This window comes from Myxine glutinosa, chromosome 9, assembly GCF_964187855.1.
Source record: "Myxine glutinosa chromosome 9, kmMyxGlut1.1, whole genome shotgun sequence".
NCBI lineage: Eukaryota > Metazoa > Chordata > Myxini > Myxiniformes > Myxinidae > Myxine > Myxine glutinosa.
Genome location: NC_136269.1, coordinates 132,170,996 through 132,190,146, shown reverse-complemented (window position 1 = coordinate 132,190,146; position 19,151 = coordinate 132,170,996). Strand labels below are relative to the sequence as shown.

The 19,151-nt window shown below is 45.0% G+C and overlaps 1 protein-coding gene and 1 long non-coding RNA gene across 14 annotated transcripts in view; one reads left to right on the top strand and one right to left on the bottom strand.

The window, feature by feature from the left end:
* ASB2 (ankyrin repeat and SOCS box containing 2) overlaps nucleotides 1-18,474 on the top strand; it is a 108,418-nt gene extending 89,944 nt beyond the window's left edge. For all 13 annotated transcript variants that reach the window (XM_078784944.1, XM_068128133.2, XM_078784952.1 and 10 more), the window contains 2 exons: nucleotides 17,230-17,383; nucleotides 17,518-18,474. In XM_078784944.1, the coding sequence (XP_078641070.1) occupies nucleotides 17,230-17,383; nucleotides 17,518-17,657 (294 nt within the window). In that variant the 3' untranslated portion in view covers nucleotides 17,658-18,474. The remainder of the gene's footprint in view (nucleotides 1-17,229; nucleotides 17,384-17,517) is intronic.
* On the bottom strand, nucleotides 14,142-17,321 carry LOC144893672 (uncharacterized). The gene is made up of 2 exons (XR_013624612.1): nucleotides 17,183-17,321; nucleotides 14,142-14,312 (listed from the first exon to the last, which is right to left on the bottom strand). It is a non-coding gene; the product is annotated as an uncharacterized LOC144893672 (long non-coding RNA).
* Nucleotides 18,475-19,151: the final 677 nt, after the last annotated feature.

The window sequence follows — 19,151 nt, the reverse complement described above, 5'->3', positions numbered from 1 at the left end:
GAAAGCCAAGCCATAAACCAAGTTTCTGTTGAATATGTTAAAGGGTATGGAAAAAAGTCTGGAAAACCAGAGGTAGGATGGACAGACGGACAGACAGATGTAAAGACAGAAGGAGAGCATACCTATAGTCCCTTCCAATGCACCATATACATCATTAACATGGGGGAAACAAGAAGGGCACTCGGTAGGGTACCTCCGCCAGGCTGAACAGTTTATGTTTTGTATCCCACTGATAGGCCGGATCAGGATTCGGACCTGAACCAAAATCAAATCGCCTTGTTTTTGTCAACTAACCACCTGGTCCACCAAGTTTAGTCATAACTCGTCCACAACTTTATTAAATATCATGTTATATATCGCTTTTCGCCCGATCTCTCAATGGTGAAGAATCACCTAAAAATTAAATAATCCTCGTATCCAAATCCATATTCAAATCTTCACCAAAACGGAAACTATTTGTCCTTGTCACACACCCAACCTCTCCACCAAGTTTCGTCCAAATCCATCCACAACTTTTTGAGATATCCTGCTATTTATCGTTTTTGGCCTTGTCTCCCAATGGTGAGGAATCACTTAAAAAATTATACTACCCGGATCTTCACCAAAATGTAAACATTTCGTCCTTGTCACACCTCTCTGCCAAATTTAGTCCGAATCAGTCCACAACCTTTTGAGATATCTTGTTCACAAACAAACAGACAAACAAGAAATATGTCGTGCATAGCACGATACTTGCGAAATCCCTAAAATAAGTTGTTGCCCGATGATGACCCAAAAAAATACTTGGTGGTTGAATTCCATGTCCAGATATGCAAATTCTCTTAAAATTGCGAGTCAAGCAGATGAAAATTGAGGATTTTAGAAATTCGGTCTACGTTGACCTTTTGGCCTATTTTTTTATTTTTTATTACCACCTTTCGAGGCCATTTTTCCCCACCGAGCAGGGGTTGGCCATTTTTGAGCACTGTGGTCGCCTTTTTGAAGCAATGTTTTATGGCCGGATGCCCTTCCTGTCGCCAACCCTGTTGGTCCACACAGGGAATTACCAGTGAACTGGTACTCAATTTGTTGACCTCGGAAGGATGACAGGCTGAGTCAACCCCCCTGGTGTTAATTCAGCGATCACCTTTTGGCCTATGTTGACCTCAAAATTATTTGGGGGTTGAATTCAGTGACCTGGTATGCAAATCCTCTTCAAATTTTAAGTTAATCGGATGAAAATTGATGATTTTAGAAACTTGGCCTATGTTGACCTTTTGGCCTATGTTGACCTTTTGGCCTATGTTGACCTTAAAAAATACTTGGTAGTTGAATTCAGTGTCCAGATATGCAAATACTCTTAAAATTTCAAGTCAATCAGATGAAAATTGAGGATTTTAGAAATCTGGCCTATGTTGACCTTTTGGCCTATGTTGACCTCACAATTAGTTGGGGGTTGAATTCAGCGTCCAGATATGCAAATCCTCTTCAAATTTCAAGTCAATTGGATGAAATTGAGGATTTTAGAGACTTGGCCTATGTTGACCTTTTGGCCTATGTTGACCTCAAAAATAGTTGGGGGTTGAATTCAGCGTCCAGATATGCAAATCCTCTTCAAATTTCAAGTCAATCGGATGAAAATTGAGGATTTTAGAAACTTGGCCTATCTTGACCTTTTGGCCTATATTGACCTCAAAAATAGTTGGGGGGTTGAATTCAGCGTCCAGATATGCAAATCCTCTTCAAATTTCAAGTCAATTGGATGAAATTGAGGATTTTAGAGACTTGGCCTATGTTGACCTTTTGGCCTATATTGACCTCAAAAATAGTTGGGGGGTTGAATTCAGTGACCAGATATGCAAATCCTCTTCAAATTTCAAGTCAATCGGATGAAAATTGCGCATTTTAGAAATATGACAAATTTGGTGACCTTTGGCCTATTGACGTTTTTTTACCCCAAAAACAATAGGCTTCTTGCTTATAACAAACTCTATCATTTGGTGAAGTTTCGTGAAGATCAGTTGAAAATTGTGACCTGTAGGCGACTGACATAGACCGACAGACAGACAGAATAACCCACAAGACGGTTATTTGGTAGTATTTGGAAAAATCTTAGATTTTCGCAAGTAACAAACAGACAAACAGACAGGGGTGAAAACATAACCTCCATCCACCTTTGGTGGTGGAGGTAATTAACCCATCCATATGGACTGGTTATTTGGTAGTGATTTGTAATCACTTTTAAGTGTAACCTGGTTAAGTGTAACCAAATGGCGAATATCAATATTTTATCCAAGAATATTTACTACTGTGAATATAGTGTCCCAAACGAAAATCTCGGTCTTTAAAGACCTAAGTAACTCACGGAGGCCATCCTAGATTGGAGGTGACGTGTTTGCTTACTTATGCGCACGACATCAATGTCATGACGTATTCCGTATTCAGTCAGAGGAATCATTTTTTCCAATATATACTGTATATATGGTGTAAGATCGGGGTGGTTGGAATTGCATTTTTTTCAATCTTAATTTATTTTGACGATTTGACGTTCATTTCCTTGAGGTTTGGCAAAATTTAAAAAAAACCTCATCCATTGACCTCACGCACCAGCACGTAACCGGAAATGAAAGTTCACTTTTTTTCTTCTTATTTTTGTAGACAGAATCGAGGCTCGTGTAAGAGCTAACACATTGAACATGAAAACATGCACAGACACATTGGGAACGAGAACGGCACTCAGTAGAGAGCATACCTCCGCCGAGTTGGCCATATCACTCAATGGTGAAGAATCACTTAAACAATTAAATAACTGTCATATCCGAATCCATACTCAGATCTTCACCAAAATAGAATCGATTCTTCCTTGTCACACATCCAACATGTCCACGAAGTTTCGTCCAAATCCGTCCACACCTTCTTGAGATATCCTGCTATATATCGCTTTTGGCCCGATCTCCCCAATGGTGAAGAATCACTTTAAAAATTCTAGTAGCCGGATCCGAATTCGAATCTTCACCAAATCGAATCATTTCGTCTGGGTCACATGCACTACCTCGCTGCCAAATTTCGTCCGAATCTGTCCACAACTTTTTGAGATATCTTGTTCACAAAAGACAAACAAACAAACAGACAGGGGTGAAAACATAACCTCCATCCACCTTCAGTGGTGGAGGTAATAAAAGCGGACAAGTTCCGAGACGCTGGTCCTTTTCGACTCGGGAAGCTTGCTGGGAAGAGGGTGAAACGTAGCCCGAGACCAAGTCTGTTCTTGCTTATTTTAAAATTTAAATTTCAAAGAAAAAAAAATCAAGCAGAGTAGATATCATTTCCCTTTTGATTGGATGCACCTTTCTTCTTTAATGCTCCCCAATTTTTTTTTCTGTCTTTTTCTCTCCTTTCCTGGAATGTGTGAGGCAGGTACACCTGTCCGTCCCTAGATAAATAAGACGGTGTAACGGGATATTCTGTGCTAGGGGTAACACTGCTCTTGTGTGTCTTTGCCTCCCTGTAAATACTTGATGTGGCGCTTGTAAATACGTGCTTTACATTGGCAAACTGGTTCAAACCTGCCCAGTTGTCTTTTCCTTCATTGGTTCGGCATTGCGAATATGTAATATGTAAGCGATATATGTAATAAATAGGTGGGAAGTTGTGCCCCATTAATTCGTTCCATCAGGTAGCCGACTCCCACCCACAGTTTTGCTCAGCTCTATGTAATAAGTAGAATTCTTCTACAGAAAGCTGCTCTCTCTTAAGCACAGATTCATCCCATCTCATCTTCAATTATCTTACCCGTCCTCCAGTTCTTGGTACTCCGAATCCTGTGGTGAGGCAGTTGCTTTAAAACAACTCGCATTGGCCTTGTTGTGGAACTAATTAATTTAGCCTTAAATGATATATAGAAGACTCAAAATAATTAATGTCCAAACTGCTTAAGATAATTGACTGATTTTTAATGAAACGTGGAGGACTGTGCTTAGGTTACAAGGAAGATATACATCAAGGAATACAGAAAACCATTTGGCACGAATCCAAATCCAAAAAGAACACACACACACACACACGCACGCACATACACACACAAACACACAAACACAACAGTTCCTAAGCAAAATCCTGAAGCATTTGTGCAGCACAGCCCTTCTTATACTTGTGAAGAAAAAGAGAATGGTGCTGGGCTGAGGGGAGGAGAGAGAGGAAGGGGGGAACGAGATAAGAAAGGTTGCAAGAGATTCAAGCATGATGAAGGCAATCTGGTTTTGTCCATTCCTTTCATCTTGGGAGAGGTTTTGTGTTACAGAAAATACAATTCTCAGTTATTGTGAAGCATACAGTTATAACATAATACATTTCCCATTTTGTCTCAGAACATTCCCATAACCCACAATTGTGTTGACTTGAAAGAAAGTGTGCAATTCATTTGATTCTCCAGTGAACGGTATTTCTCCAGCCCAGTTGCAAGGCAACTATCTCTTCTCCAGTGGGAGGACGACTGCTTAATCTCATAGAAATGTTCACACTTTTAATGTAACTTCAGAACGACACGATATATTTGTACAAACTTACGAATAATAAGTGTTTTATTCTATAGTTTAAACCTTTTGAGTATACGGTTAACGTTTTACGAACTCATAGACAGTACTTTGGAAAACACAGTATGCTTTGTAATTTTTTTACCCTCGCCAGAGGAGAGGGTATTGCATTTGAGTCCGTTTGTTTGTCTGTTTGTTTGTCTGTTTGTCTATTTGTCCACACAGAATAAATATGATTTTCTCTGCAACCGTTGGTCCGATTGACAGGAAATTTTCACCCTAGGTGCAACTCAACCTGTAGAATTTTTAAATAATTATGACGCCATAGGTCACGTGGTTCGGCCGCCATCTTGGAAAAAATTCGAAAAACTTTGCACCTCTATATCTCGGAAAGCGCTGAATAGAAAAAATTGAGACATGGCTCATTGTAAAGAACTCTCCATGGGGAATAAAATATGTTAATGATGATGTCATAGGTGCCTCCATTATGACATCATAATTCGACAAGTACAAAACTTCATCCGATCAAGATGAAATTTCTTGAGCATAATCTAGGAATAAATTAGTTTAGAAAAAAATAATGATGACGTCATCGGTCACATGGTTCGGCCGCCATATTTGTTTTAACACAAAAGCCTTAAAAACCACTGAAAATACATCCTGGCAAGGGTTTGCAATCTCTGATTGCTCTTTTTCTTGTTTTAATTATTGCGCTCCAGGTGTAGAGCACGTCATACAACAGGGATTTGGCCTTCATTTCCCTAAGATAAGAGTTACAAACGCGTGAAGCTTTTCCGAGCAGGCAGGTTCCTGCAGCAACCATTTGCCTTTAGCTTTATTTATGACCTGTCAATGAAAAGCTCTGAGTAAATACAATAGAACACAATTATAGCTGATTAATATATGTATTTATGAACGCAATTAAAACTTAAGTGTCTGTAAACATCAGGTGGAGGCTCAAGGAAATCCACTTAACTTACTCTTTTTCTTGTTTTAATTATTGCGCTCCAGGTGTAGAGCACGTCATGCAACAGGGATAAAAGGCGACAAAAAGGGTTGGCGGCAGGAAGGGCATCCGGCCGTAAAACATTGCTTCAAAAAGGGGACCAACAAAAACAACAACCACGGTGCCCGAAAACGGCCAACCCCCGCTTTGCGGGAAAAAATGGCCTCTAAAGGTGTTTTTTTTTGTTTGTTTTTTACACAAATTACGTACGCAATTAATTTCCTTTCACAACAGCCTCCTGGAAGGAAAATCCAATTGAAGACAACCTCAGATCATTACACAAAGCTCACAACAAGTGTGACTACTCTCTGGAGAGCTAGAAAACAACATTTGTCCAATCTCAAGAATGAGCTTTCAAACTTGCCTCCTTTCTCTAAAACCAGGTGGTGCATTTCAAGACCTGCACCCTCTGCCATCTCCATGTTTTGGCCCCCTCTGGTATCTGTAGGATGCAGGCGGTCCACCAGCAAACCCCTCCTAGTGAATCTGCCTAAATTCAGGATCACTGCTCACATCAACTCATTTATTCCTCTTTTTCCCACCTGTGGAACCACCTTCTATACTCTCTTCAATTTCATTCTTCCCTCCAGGTCTTCAAGACAGTTTGTGACCACCATCTCATGTCATCCCCCATCCAAAACCATGATCTTTTCAACACCTGTTAAACCACCCCCACCCTCCCAAATTTTTTGCTTATTTATCCATCTTGTCCTCTGTTTGCGTTCTCCCTTACCCCTCATCGTTACCTGCATCTCTTGTTTGTCCATCTCCGTCTATTTTCTCCCTCCGCCCTGATGTTTTTGGTTTCCCCTTTCTCCTGCAGTTCCCTTTGTTATTGTGTATCTTGATATGTTCTGTGTCATAGCTCTTCAAAGGGCCTAGACCATGCAGAGTAAAAATATAAATAAAAACAATAAAAAACCCATCCCCCAAACCCTATTCAAACAATGCCCCCACATTCACGGATTCGACATTTGTGGCACCTTCCAGGAACGTATCCCTAGCAAATGTTGGGGTCCGACAATGTGTGTACGTGTGTGTGTGTGTGTGTGTGTATTATATATATATATATACTATATACTATAGTGTACTATATAGTACTATAAACTATAGTGTATGCATCACTTGCATCAGTTATTGTGCTTCACAGACAGTGTGGACGTTGTAGTAGTGACATCACAGCATTTGTCATTGGTTGGAGCACTAATTATATATATATATATATATATATATATATATATATTTATATATATATATATATATATATATATATATATATACAGTGAAACCTTGACTTACGAGTTTAATTCGTTCTGTGACCGAGCTCGTAACTCAATTTGCTCGTTTCTCAAATTAAATTTCCCCATTAAAATGCATTGAAATGCTATTAATCCGTTCCAGCCCCCCAAAAACCACACCAATTTTTTTTTAAATATACAGTATATATAAAAATATCTCGCGCTTTATATTTCACCTGTATGCAGCATACAAGTTGGCAGGATGGCCTGGACTGGAGGTACGCACACTTGACTCTAAACTGTCCAGCCTGGGTTTGAATCCCGAACCCAGCTATAACCTGTCATGTCGGTGTTTCACAGGCAGGGTGATTCATCAATGTGTGTACCGCTAAACTGGGCGCCCCGTTTGCGTCCCATTAGTTGTTGGATGTTAAGGATCTGTGTAGTGTTCTGGGCCCTGTGCTATTTCTGGTCTTCATCAATGACCTCATCGAAATGAGGATCTGTGGTGTTCTGGTAGTGTTCTGGGCCCTGTGCTATTTCTGGTCTTCATCAATGACCTCATCGAAATGACCTCATCAATGACCCATCGAAAACCTTGATCTTTTCTACCCCCGGTAATTCACCCCAGAGTCCTTGCAGTGTTCATATGTTTTATTCCTCTCCCACCTCCCCCCAAGTCCTCCCGATGTCCCTGCTCTCAAATGTTGTGTTTGTGTCCTTCCCCCTCTCTCCCCATATTGTCTGCCGCTCCCCTTGTTTTTTGTGTTTTGTGTGTCGGTTTGTCTTTTTGTGTGATTAATGTTAGCTCTTTCACGAGCCTCGATCTTGCATACAAAAAAAAATAAAAAAAATAAATCACCGTGTCTTCCACAAAGAGAAGGCGAGCTATCGCCGGCACTCTGAACAAGTTGTGGCCTGGCATGCTCTTCTCCTCTGCCGTTATATACGTCCTCCTCGGCATCTTTTTCCAGAAGAGCCCTGTCTCGTCACAGTTGAAGATTTGCTGGGGGATGTATCCTTCGGCTTGTATCAGTTCGGCAAAAGTTATAATAAAATCTTCAGCTGCCTTCACATCCGAGCTTGCTGCCTCACCATGCCTGACGACGGAGTGAATGCCGGTCCTCTTCTTAAAATCATCAAACCATCCCCGACTGGCTTTGAATGACTCTTCCGATGCCTCGTCCGTTGATGTTCCCGCCGTCTGCTGCACCAAATCCCCGTAAATGTCTCAGGCCTACTCACAGATGATGCTCTCGGTCACGGTATCTCCTGCAAGCTGCTTCTCCGTCAACCACACAAACAACAACTTCTCCATCTCTTCATGGATAGAGGTCCGGAGCTTTGAAATAATCGTAACGCCCTTGGCTGGCGTTATAGCCTTTATCGACTCCTTCTGCTTCAAAATCGTACATATCGTAGAAGTACTACGATCGTACTGCCTCGCCAAGTCGACAACACGCACACCTCGCTCATGTTGTTCGACGATTGCGTGTTTTATATCCAAGCACATCATCCTCTTCTTCTTCTCAGTACTGCCCTTGGCACTCAATTTCTTAGGACCCATGGTTAAAACTAAGAAAATTTCCAAAATAACCAAAATGCGAAAACAAAGCAGCAGCGATATACGGCAGAGATGCTTGCACGGCAAGATAACCACGTGACCGGAACCCACTTGGTGGCGGGTGGCGTAAGCTCGTAACTCAGATCTCGGCTCGCATCTCAAAGCAATAAACCGCCCGAGCGACGGCTCGTATCTCGGAAAACTCGTAAGTTGGTGCACTCGTAAGTCAAGGTTTCACTGTATATATATATATATACATATATATATATATATATATATATATATATATATACGCTTGAGTTAAGCCCCAATTTAATTCCTGTTTATAAAAAAAATTATGCCCTTGAGCAAAGCCCCAAAAAAATTTTTCCTCAAATTTTCAAAGTTGAGCCCCAAAAAAAACATATATATATATATATATATACATATTGTAACGGTTTTGAGAAGTGTAACGAATTTGAGAAGTGTAACGGTTTTTGAGAAGTGTAACAATTTTGGAGGAAGTGTAACGAATGTAAAAAGTATGGTTTTGTTATGTGTAACACCCTCGTAATGTAAATAATGGTCGCAGCCGTCCTCCTAGTTAATTCCATGCAACTTACACACAGGCCACGATATATCTTTTTAAATAGTGTATTTCCTTATTCTATGTAGGCTAAATATGTGTTTCCCACTAGATTGACTTTGCATTGTATCAAACAAAATAAGCGTAGGCCCTTTCAATTGCCCCAAACATCTCCGCTCTCCAAAGTTCCTTTCAAAAGGGGTGCGAGTGGTGTTCAATCCCGCAAGCCGCCATTGCCCATGTGCTAATCTCGGAGAAGAAAGGCGTGTCTCCACCTCGTCATAGAGGGGAGGAGTGAGCCAACCCCACTTGGCCAACCAGCACCGCGGTTAGCGACCCGGTAGGCGTGCCCTCGCAGCCGGCGGCTTGATTCCGCCCGGAGTGATAAAGGGGACTGGAAGGGACTGCTTCACCAGATGAGCGAAGAGGTGACATACGAGCTGAGCTGTGAGCGGTGAGATGCGAGACGCTCCAAGCCAAAGAGGAGAGGTACTCAGAGAGGAAACCAGCATTGGAGAGACGCACTGAGAGGAGGGAGACGGCTCCACCAGAAGGAGAGGAGCAGGTGTGACCGAGCCAGCGCGTGACGTCTACAGCAGCGGATACGCGACGGAGGGTTTTCCCGCCAAAACCGCGAGGAATTGAGAGCTGCTGCCTCCGACCCTGCCTCCCTCTCCAGCAATCCACCTCAAGCCATCCCTGCCTGCAATATCCCCCGTGTAAGTGTGAACGTCGTCTGTCCTACTCGTTGTCCTGGGGTTAAGTAAATTGAATAGGATAAGCTAACGATGCACTGTGTGACTGCTTCTTCCATCCATTGCTGTAAATAATTTTGGTCGCTCTTTCTTTTTGCTTGTGTGTGTATAATAAATCTGTTCTTCCTCCGTACTCTGTCTTCTTCTCTTTTTCCTTCTCTTTCGGTCGCTTTAGAGGTTTCCCGATTGAATATCTGCGGTGCGATCTGGTCAACGTCGGGTGGAATCGGGCCAATTGGGGATCCTGTTAGGTCGCGGTTGGACCATCCGCTCGGCCCATCATAACATCAAAACCGCGTCTGTAACAATTGGTGTCTGGGAGTGGGATTCGAAGCCCGAACCAAAATTTTAAAACAGGTAGAGAAAAAAAAAAATTTGGTCAAAATTACGAGCTGCCGAAATTGTTTTGTTTTATAAAACCCGAATTTTGAGATCGCGCCATGGACAATCAAGGCGATCGGATGTCGGTGGGGGAGATAGACGGGTTAGGGGTAACCCAGGACTTAGGGGAAGAAAGGGAGGAGGAGAGCAATGAGGTGGTTGAGGGTGTATCAGGCGCACAAAATGGCGCTCTTGCGCACGAGGTTGGGGCAGCTGCGGCCGCACCCTTGGTACTACCAACGGTGGCCCAAATGCAAGCCTTCATGGCCCAATTCATGGTGGAAATGCAGAGAGAAAACGACATTATGGAACGAATGGAAAGCAGAATGATAGGGGTAATGAGGGCCGATAGGGAGGAAAGGGAGCAGAGGGACAGAGACCGCAAGTTGGGCGAAAGGGTCCCAGGGGTGCACGAGGAGGTAAAGCGGGTCGAGAAGCGCTGGTTGAGCGAAGCGGAGAAAAGCGCGGGTACAATGACGGGGGTAGAAATCGCGACACGGGGTTTGGAAAAGCCAGCGACCGATGAGGTAGAGGGTGTTTTATTAAAGCCAGCGGTCGCCGAGGTTAATAAAGAAAAAGCAGTGCTGGGAATTAAAATTGAAGAGATGACGGAGGTAGCCCGGGAATTGCAGGGAGAAATGGATTATGTACAAAGTCCCTGCTCACATCACGATGCTGGGCTTAACCCGAATGGAAGTTTGCAGGTTCGTGTGGAGAAAAGGATCCCCCAGGTGAGTCGTGCTGTATATTGTGCGGGTAGATTTTGCAGGAGGATGTTTAGCGACAAAAGAATTTTCGCGCGCTTGGGATCGAGGAAGCATCCGGGCGTTGGTGAAGGGTCCCGTGTGAGTGGAAATGGCACGCGTGGGAGGAAAAAGTGTGCGTCGGCGAGTGGGTGTGTTATAAAGTGTGGGAGTGAAACCGAGTGCGAGCGAGAATGCACGTCGGGGTGTACGGAGTGTGACACGAATAGTGAGTTGGTGATGGCGCAGGTGCGAGAGGGCACATCGGAGCGCGAGTGTGAAACCGAGTGCGAGCGAGAATGCACGTCGGGGTGTACGGAGTGTGACACGAATAGTGAGTTGGTGATGGCGCAGGTGCGAGAGGGCACATCGGAGCGCGAGTGTGAAACCGAGTGCGAGCGAGAATGCACGTCGGGGTGTACGAAGTGTGACACGGAGAGTAAGGTGGTGGTGGAACGTGTGCGAGAAAGCACACCTGAATTGGTCATGGCGCGAGTGTGGGAGAGCCCATCCGAGCGCGTTAGTGGGTGGATGCAAGAGTGCACGCCCATGTGAGTGTTACGGAGGACGTAACGGAGGAGAGGTGTGGACCAAAGTGTGCGCAAGAGTGTGCGCGAGAAGTGTGGTGTGTAACAGGGAGAGCGTTGGTGGAATGTACGGACGGCGTTGGAACGCCAGGTTTTGTGAGGGTGAAAGGGGTAGCGTATGCTTGTAAGCATGCAAGTGAAGCATCGACGGTAACCGGGTTAGCGGTTAGGGCGACGGATAGCCGATGCGAGCACTCGGGGCGTGGGGTGCTTTGTTGGGTGCGAGGCCCGGCGCGGGTCGATGCTGCGTCGCTTCTCTTCGAAGCGTCGTTGCCGATTCGGGCTTGGCCCCGCCCCGCACGGTCGAGTCCGGGCTTTGACGGGCGAGGCGACCGGTCCGGTTCAAGGGCGAGTGGGAGGAAGCGGTACGGTGCCCCCTCGTGGGGATGGGGTTCCGACCGGGGGAGATTGAGCCATCGGGCCCGGGACCGCAAGGTGCCGCGCCGAGATGGTGCGTGGAGCCTCGGTCCAACCAAACCACCTCCCTTGAACCGAAAGCCGGACGGATTCAACCTGCAGGCGACCAAACCACCCGAATTCATTGCTCGGCTTTACGAACCGAGTTTAATGATGTCACGACGCACCGAGGCTAGGATATAGTGGACTGTGATGATGATAGTAGTGATTTGATACGAAATTTATAATAGTGGGTAGAATTGGCAGTAAATGGAAAATTTTTGATTTGTGGAATTTGGATGTGCAAAATTGATAGTGGGACCTCCCCGATGTGGAGGGATGGCAAATCCACCATCCCTCACAGTAAGGGGGGGCAAATGCGCTATAGTTTATGGGGTTGATGGCAGTGAAAACTAGCCCGGGTGGGTTAGGATATATCGTGTGTAGGGATCTAGCGAAGATGACATTAGGTAACGTTAAGTTTAGTTAGTGACTGATACCTGCAGTGGGGACGCAGGTAGATTAGCGTGGATGATAATGACGTGGGAGCGCAATAGTTTAAAGGGACGACTGGGAAGCGCAAGTTTCAGAGGGGAGTAGTTAGCTGAGATGATGCCGTGTGTGTGAGGATTGAACAGGTGTGATTGAACAGGTGTGATTGCACAGGTGTGCAACTGAACAGGTGAATGGAGCAGTGTATGAGGGAGTAGTGGTGATTGCATGTTGTGTTGACCAAATGGTCCAGGAAGAAAGGAGGGTGCAGGTGGCACCAGGTGTGAGTGCACAGGTGTGCAACAACAGGTATGGAGGACAGGTGTATGGAATAAATGGTATGGAGTATTGGAATGGATGGTCGTGGAGTGAGTATGGTGGAAATAGTGGAGTGGAGTGGATGGTGCAAAGGTGTGAATGGGGGAAGAGTGGACCCCCATCACGGATACCCGGGGCGGGTAGTGTAAGTGTTAGGTAGAGGGTATAGGTAAATTATGGTTGGATATTGGCATCTGTGGTGCGGGTGAAAGAATGGTCTTTGGATGGGTGCATTAGTGTTGTGGAAATGGCTGGGCGTGTAGCCTGTTAGTGTGTGTAGTTGGTTTGGGCACTCCACCACTGTGAGGATGTCGGCCAGGTGAGGCCGCAGGTGGGCTCTGGGAGCCGGTAGTAGTTGTTGTGGATGGGGCCCGAGGATCCGGAGGACGGACCCGGGTAGCCCGTGCCAGAGAGGGCACTGAGGGGGTGAGAGTGCGAGAGGGCCTTCCCCAGTTAGTTAGGTTAGAGTGAGGAGCTAGGTAAGCTCGGGTGGCAACTGCAGTGGTGGAGGTGTGCAGGTGGGTAGACCTGCTGGGAGAGCTACACGTCGCAGCCCAGAAATTGTGCGAGGGCACCGGGAGATGAATCGGGGGAGTGAGACCCCAAATTGAGAAGCACCACAGTTTGGTCAATGGGAATTGGTTTTTAGAACCCATAGTGTAAGTGGCCAATGGATTGGCAGGGAAAGACCCCGGGTAGTGTAAAGTGTGTTAAAGTCATTCAGAGGATAGTTAGGAAGAAGGATCTCCTCGCACCATCTGCATCCACTCACCTGAGGTGACAGGTACTCCACACCATGCCATGTTTTGATTACTTTTTACGATGCAAATGTTTGGATTGTGAGACGCATCATGACGTGGGTGTGACATTGTGCTTGATGTTCCATCTCTTCCTCCTTATGAGGATTGATGACGAATTGGGTGATGGCAAATTTTGGATAGTGGGATTGTGGAGACGAATTTGGTAGGGGAAATAAGGGGAAGACGTGACAGTAGCGACGGATTTGTAAAGGTGTAAATTGTTGTAAATATGGGGTAAGGGCAAGGGTAGTGTAGGTGACAGGGGGGGTGACGTACGGTAGGGACGAGTTTTTCTCACTTCGCTCTCCGTACGCACTTCACCCTGCATTGCCTTTATTGACGTGTACCCTTGTGACCTTACCCCTCGCTCATTTGCCTTCCCCCCGTTTGTCTCCCACTTGAGGACCTGTGCGCCATTGGGTGCCGAGGGGAGCGTGCGTGAGGTGGCCATTGTGCGCACGAGATTCCCAGAACCAGCATGCATTGCGTTGATGTACCACTTTATGGACCGCTGTTCTGCGGCCAAGTACCACTTGATGGACCCCAGGTTCTGGGGCAAGGCACCTCTGTTGGAGACCGGCCATAGTGGCCAGGGAATCTTGCTTGCGGACCTCGGTAAGGTGGCACCTATGCCAAACAGGTGGACCACCCTTAGTTGGCCCCTGTTGCCCTAAATAAAAATGGACACGGTTTGTGCTTTTTTTATATTTCCAAGTAGGCCGCATGAAGCCAGAAGACGTCGGGAAGAACATCGGCCCAGCAGAGAAAGAGAAGACCAACACCGGTTGTTTTGTTGTGTTTATTAAGAACCATGGTGACTGTGCACCGAGTGGTGCTTTGTGGTGCTTTGTGGTGCTTTTGGTGCTTTTGGGTGCTTTGGTGGTATTGATACTGGTGCATCGATGCAATGCGTGCTGTCTCCTCCCTCCCAACAGGAATTTCTTTTTTCTTGTTCCCTAAAAAGAAAAAGAAAAAACACAGGTCCTGGGTTGCGTTGTAAATAAGAAATAACGTCATTGTAAATAATGCTCCCCACCGTAAATGTATAGTTTGAGAATAATTCCGTAATTCGGTTAGCTGTGGGCTTGAGTCTGTTAGACAGGGTGCAATGCAATAAGGGGACATCCTTATTTGGGTTTTAAGATTGTCACACTCAGGGTCAGGTTAAAAGTAGAGGGAATTACACCTACGTGTCACACTAAGTTAAAGTTTTGTAGGCCCGAGCACGGCCCTGAAGAAAGGAGGGTGCAGTGTAACGGTTTTGAGAAGTGTAACGAATTTGAGAAGTGTAACGGTTTTTGAGAAGTGTAACAATTTTGGAGGAAGTGTAACGAATGTAAAAAGTATGGTTTTGTTATGTGTAACACCCTCGTAATGTAAATAATGGTCGCAGCCATCCTCCTAGTTAATTCCATGAAACTTACACACAGGCCACGATATATCTTTTTAAATAGTGTATTTCCTTATTCTATGTAGGCTAAATATGTGTTTCCCACTAGATTGACTTTGCATTGTATCAAACAAAATAAGTGTAGGCCCTTTCAATTGCCCCAAACATCTCCGCTCTCCAAAGTTCCTTTCAAAAGGGGTGCGAGTGGTGTTCAATCCCGCAAGCCGCCATTGCCCATGTGCTAATCTCGGAGAAGAAAGGCATGTCTCCACCTCGTCATAGAGGGGAGGAGTGAGCCAACCCCACTTGGCCAACCAGCACCGCGGTTAGCGACCCGGTAGGCGTGCCCTCGCAGCCGGCGGCTTGATTCCGCCCGGAGTGATAAAGGGGACTGGAAGGGACTGCTTCACCAGATGAGCGAAGAGGTGACATACGAGCTGAGCTGTGAGCGGTGAGATGCGAGACGCTCCAAGCCAAAGAGGAGAGGTACTCGGAGAGGAAACCAGCATTGGAGAGACGCACTGAGAGGAGGGAGACGACTCCACCAGAAGGAGAGGAGCAGGTGTGACCGAGCCAGCGCGTGACATCTACAGCATCGGCAGCGGATACGCGACGGAGGGTTTTCCCGCCAAAACCGCGAGGAATTGAGAGCTGCTGCCTCCGACCCTGCCTCCCTCTCCAGCAATCCACCTCAAGCCATCCCTGCCTGCAATATCCCCCGTGTAAGTGTGAACGTCGTCTGTCCTACTCGTTGTCCTGGGGTTAAGTAAATTGAATAGGATAAGCTAACGATGCACTGTGTGACTGCTTCTTCCATCCATTGCTGTAAATAATTTTGGTCGCTCTTTCTTTTTGCTTGTGTGTGTATAATAAATCTGTTCTTCCTCCGTACTCTGTCTTCTTCTCTTTTTCCTTCTCTTTCGGTCGCTTTAGAGGTTTCCCGATTGAATATCTGCGGTGCGATCTGGTCAACGTCGGGTGGAATCGGGCCAATTGGGGATCCTGTTAGGTCGCGGTTGGACCATCCGCTCGGCCCATCATAACATCTAAACCGCGATCAGTAACAATATACAGCAATACCCCGTTTTACGCCATTTCGACCTACGTCAAATCCGACTTTACGCCACTCTTCTAGAGTAAATTTCAGTTCAGCGAACGTCATTATGTGCGACTTTACTACGTCACTCCGACATCATAATAGGAGGACATGAAAAAAATAAATTTAAAAAAATAAAATAGTACTTAAAAATTAACAATAAAAGAAGCTAAAAAAAACAATTTAAAATACAATAAAAAGCACATTAAAATATTTTTAAAATGTACGTATACGTACGCGTAGCTGCTGATTCTCATTCAAAACAAAGGCGATGCCATATATGCATTTTGTCCTGTGCTGTGGTCGTGTGCTTGCTTTGCCTTTTGCTGTTATTTTTGTGATTATTACTTTACTGTGTAAAACAACCAGCGCAACGTAGCAACGGCGAAACATGACGACGATGCCGGCTCGGACGACCGTGACCGTGTCATGCCTCGAGCCGGGGTGCCTCGTCGGGCACCTCGCCGGCATCCGGCGTCGACGAACCATTCGACGTGTTCATGTGCACATGTGCATGGATTTGCAAATGCCTGCCTGTACGACGTCGTGTCTGCGTATATCGCATCATCCAAAAAAAAAGAAGCAAGCAACTTCGGCCGCTCGAGGAAAGACGGGGCACGCCTACGACTAGGAGGCGAGCGTCGATCCCCGGGGCGGCCGGGTTCACGGAACCCTGAGCTCGTTCGTTCGTCACAGACGACATGACACGACCACCGGTGAAACTGCTCGGACACGTTGGGTAAAGCACGCCGTGGTGAAGCGGGCCGCGGAGCCACTCGGCACACAAGCCAGCTCATGGTCGACACGTCCGTGCCGGTCACCCTGTTCGAGGAGAAGACCCGACCGATAGAAAACAACGGAGGGACTCCCGACGGGGAGCGGCAAAGATTCTGAGCGAAGCCGCAGCCTCCTCCAGTTATTTACTCTTGTTTTACGGTGTTTGTTTTCATTTTAAGGCATTACGCCCTGTTTACGTCAAAAACCGAGTTACGTCACGGCTTATGGAACTAATTAATGACGTAGGCCGGGGTATTGCTGTACAGGACATATAATCATATATATGTAATATGTAATGGAAACCTGAGGTCTTCAAAACTGCACTTTCAATATTTCGGAAGTCGCAGTTCTATTAAGGGAATGCACAGACAATGTAACAGTTGCACGTGGTGATGTCGCAATATAAGAGTGCAGTGTCATTACGAGTCATGTATATTTTACATAATGGTGGATTTTCCAACTTCCTCCCGTCCATGTAACATAATGCATTTGCTAACACCATCTCCCTACATTGCATGCATATCTTATAATATATAAAGGTGACCCCTTATCTGGATCCTCACTTGAAGTTGACACCATTTCCTGGCACCGTTCTCTTTATTGCTTGCAGTTCTGTGAGTTCCTCTCCTCATCTGAGATGGAGCCGTGGTCAGGACCCATCATAGCAATTCTTCTGGACTATATTGGGAACGTCCGCCTCTGTTCTCGCCTCAAGGAGCACCTGGATTCATTTGAGGAGTGGGCACCTATACGAGAAACGGCAGGTACAAACAGGACAGCAGTATCTCAATATTATGCAGGTTTATAAAGACTCCTCATCAAAACTCCATCAAGATGTATCAAAATTAATTGATAAACACAGTATTAAAATAAAGTGGCAAACAAAACTCTTTTGCAGATAATCCACGTCCACTCGCCCATATTTGTCGCTTGCTGATTCGCAGAGTGATCGGCCTCCGGAACCTCCACAAAGTGACTTATCTACCTGTGCCAAAGCGGCTTCAACGTTACATACTCTACCAGACCGACATGGATTAACCTGGACCATTTCGGACCTGTGCAGTTTCCCAAGTTGAAATTTCTCCTCATATCGGCCTTTATAGATTTCACATGGGCCTTGGAAGTACTAGAGAAAATTTAAAGGGATGTCTTGGGGGTGGAGTTGATGACTAGATTGTATTTTACCTGGTTACTCATGTGAACACATACTAAAACAGTATATTTTTTTTATAAATTCATGCATTCATGCAAGAGATACACTTTGAGATGAATATGAAACTCATGACGTCATTATAGGCTCGCCTATGTATGCACCTCTTTATGAGTCTATACACACATATTGGCCTCATGGATGGAGTGCATTGGTTGGTAGAAGATGAACATAACTCCAAGGAATATGAGAAGGCCTGAAGAACGATGGACGAGGCCTGCTTTCTTCATTTTTATGTTTTGAGAGTTGTAGAAGGTGCTACCTGTTAGTTCGTTTTTAAGTGGAGGTAAAGATTTTCAAATCAGAACATTCAAAATAGCACAGATGGGAGAGAGAGAAAGAGAAAGGAGCATTTAATTGTTTTATTTTTTTATAATCCACATCTTTTTTATTGGATATACAGGAATGCTTTGTAGCATGTTAGAAATGTAGGGGGTTGATTAAAAACAATAACCTTCAGTGTCGCTTTATGTGGATTGGGTCGTTTTGCCTCGCGACCGATTAATGTATGCTCCGTGTAAGGGATGAATGTTTTTTCTTCACATTGTCTAAGAATTGCAAATGGTATTCCCTGCAAAATAGTACCAGGTTTTGCTATAAAATTATCTTCACAAAAAATGAAAATAAAATTTGTGTATGAAATTACACTCAGAAGATTTGTTTTTGATGACGTTTTACTTTTTCACATTAAAGGCAGTTGTGGAGACATGGGTCTGCAAAAATGCATTATTTAGGGTTTGCATATACTTATGTTATACAGTGTACTCTATATAGATAAACCATATATATATGTATGTATGTATGTATATATATATATATATATATATATATATATATATATATATATATATATATATATATATATATGAATGATTGTTTTAAGGCCATTTTTCAATCATGGTTCCCTGATTGAGGCAATGTTTTTATGGCCGGATGCCCTTCCTGACGCCAACCCTAAGTTGCCTCTTACGATGCGCAGGGATACGGTGTACCTATTCTACATCGGGGTACACACTGGGATCATTCATCCCAGCAAGCTGGTACTCAATTTGCCGACCTCGGAAGAATGACAGGCTGAGTCAACCCCCCTGGTGTAAGTCGTAAATCCCAAGTCGCACCCTAACCGCTAAGCCAACACCAGGCTTACCACACACACTCATATATATTGTTGCGGATATACTGCCGGCCTTCTCCCCTTACCAAGGGGGGATTAGTCCCCTTGTCTTTGACTGGTCTGGCGGGACCCGGGACCTATGACGTCCCTCCTGGACAGCGCGAAATAGGGTATTAGGACTAAAGTTCGCTATTACCTAATTACTCGC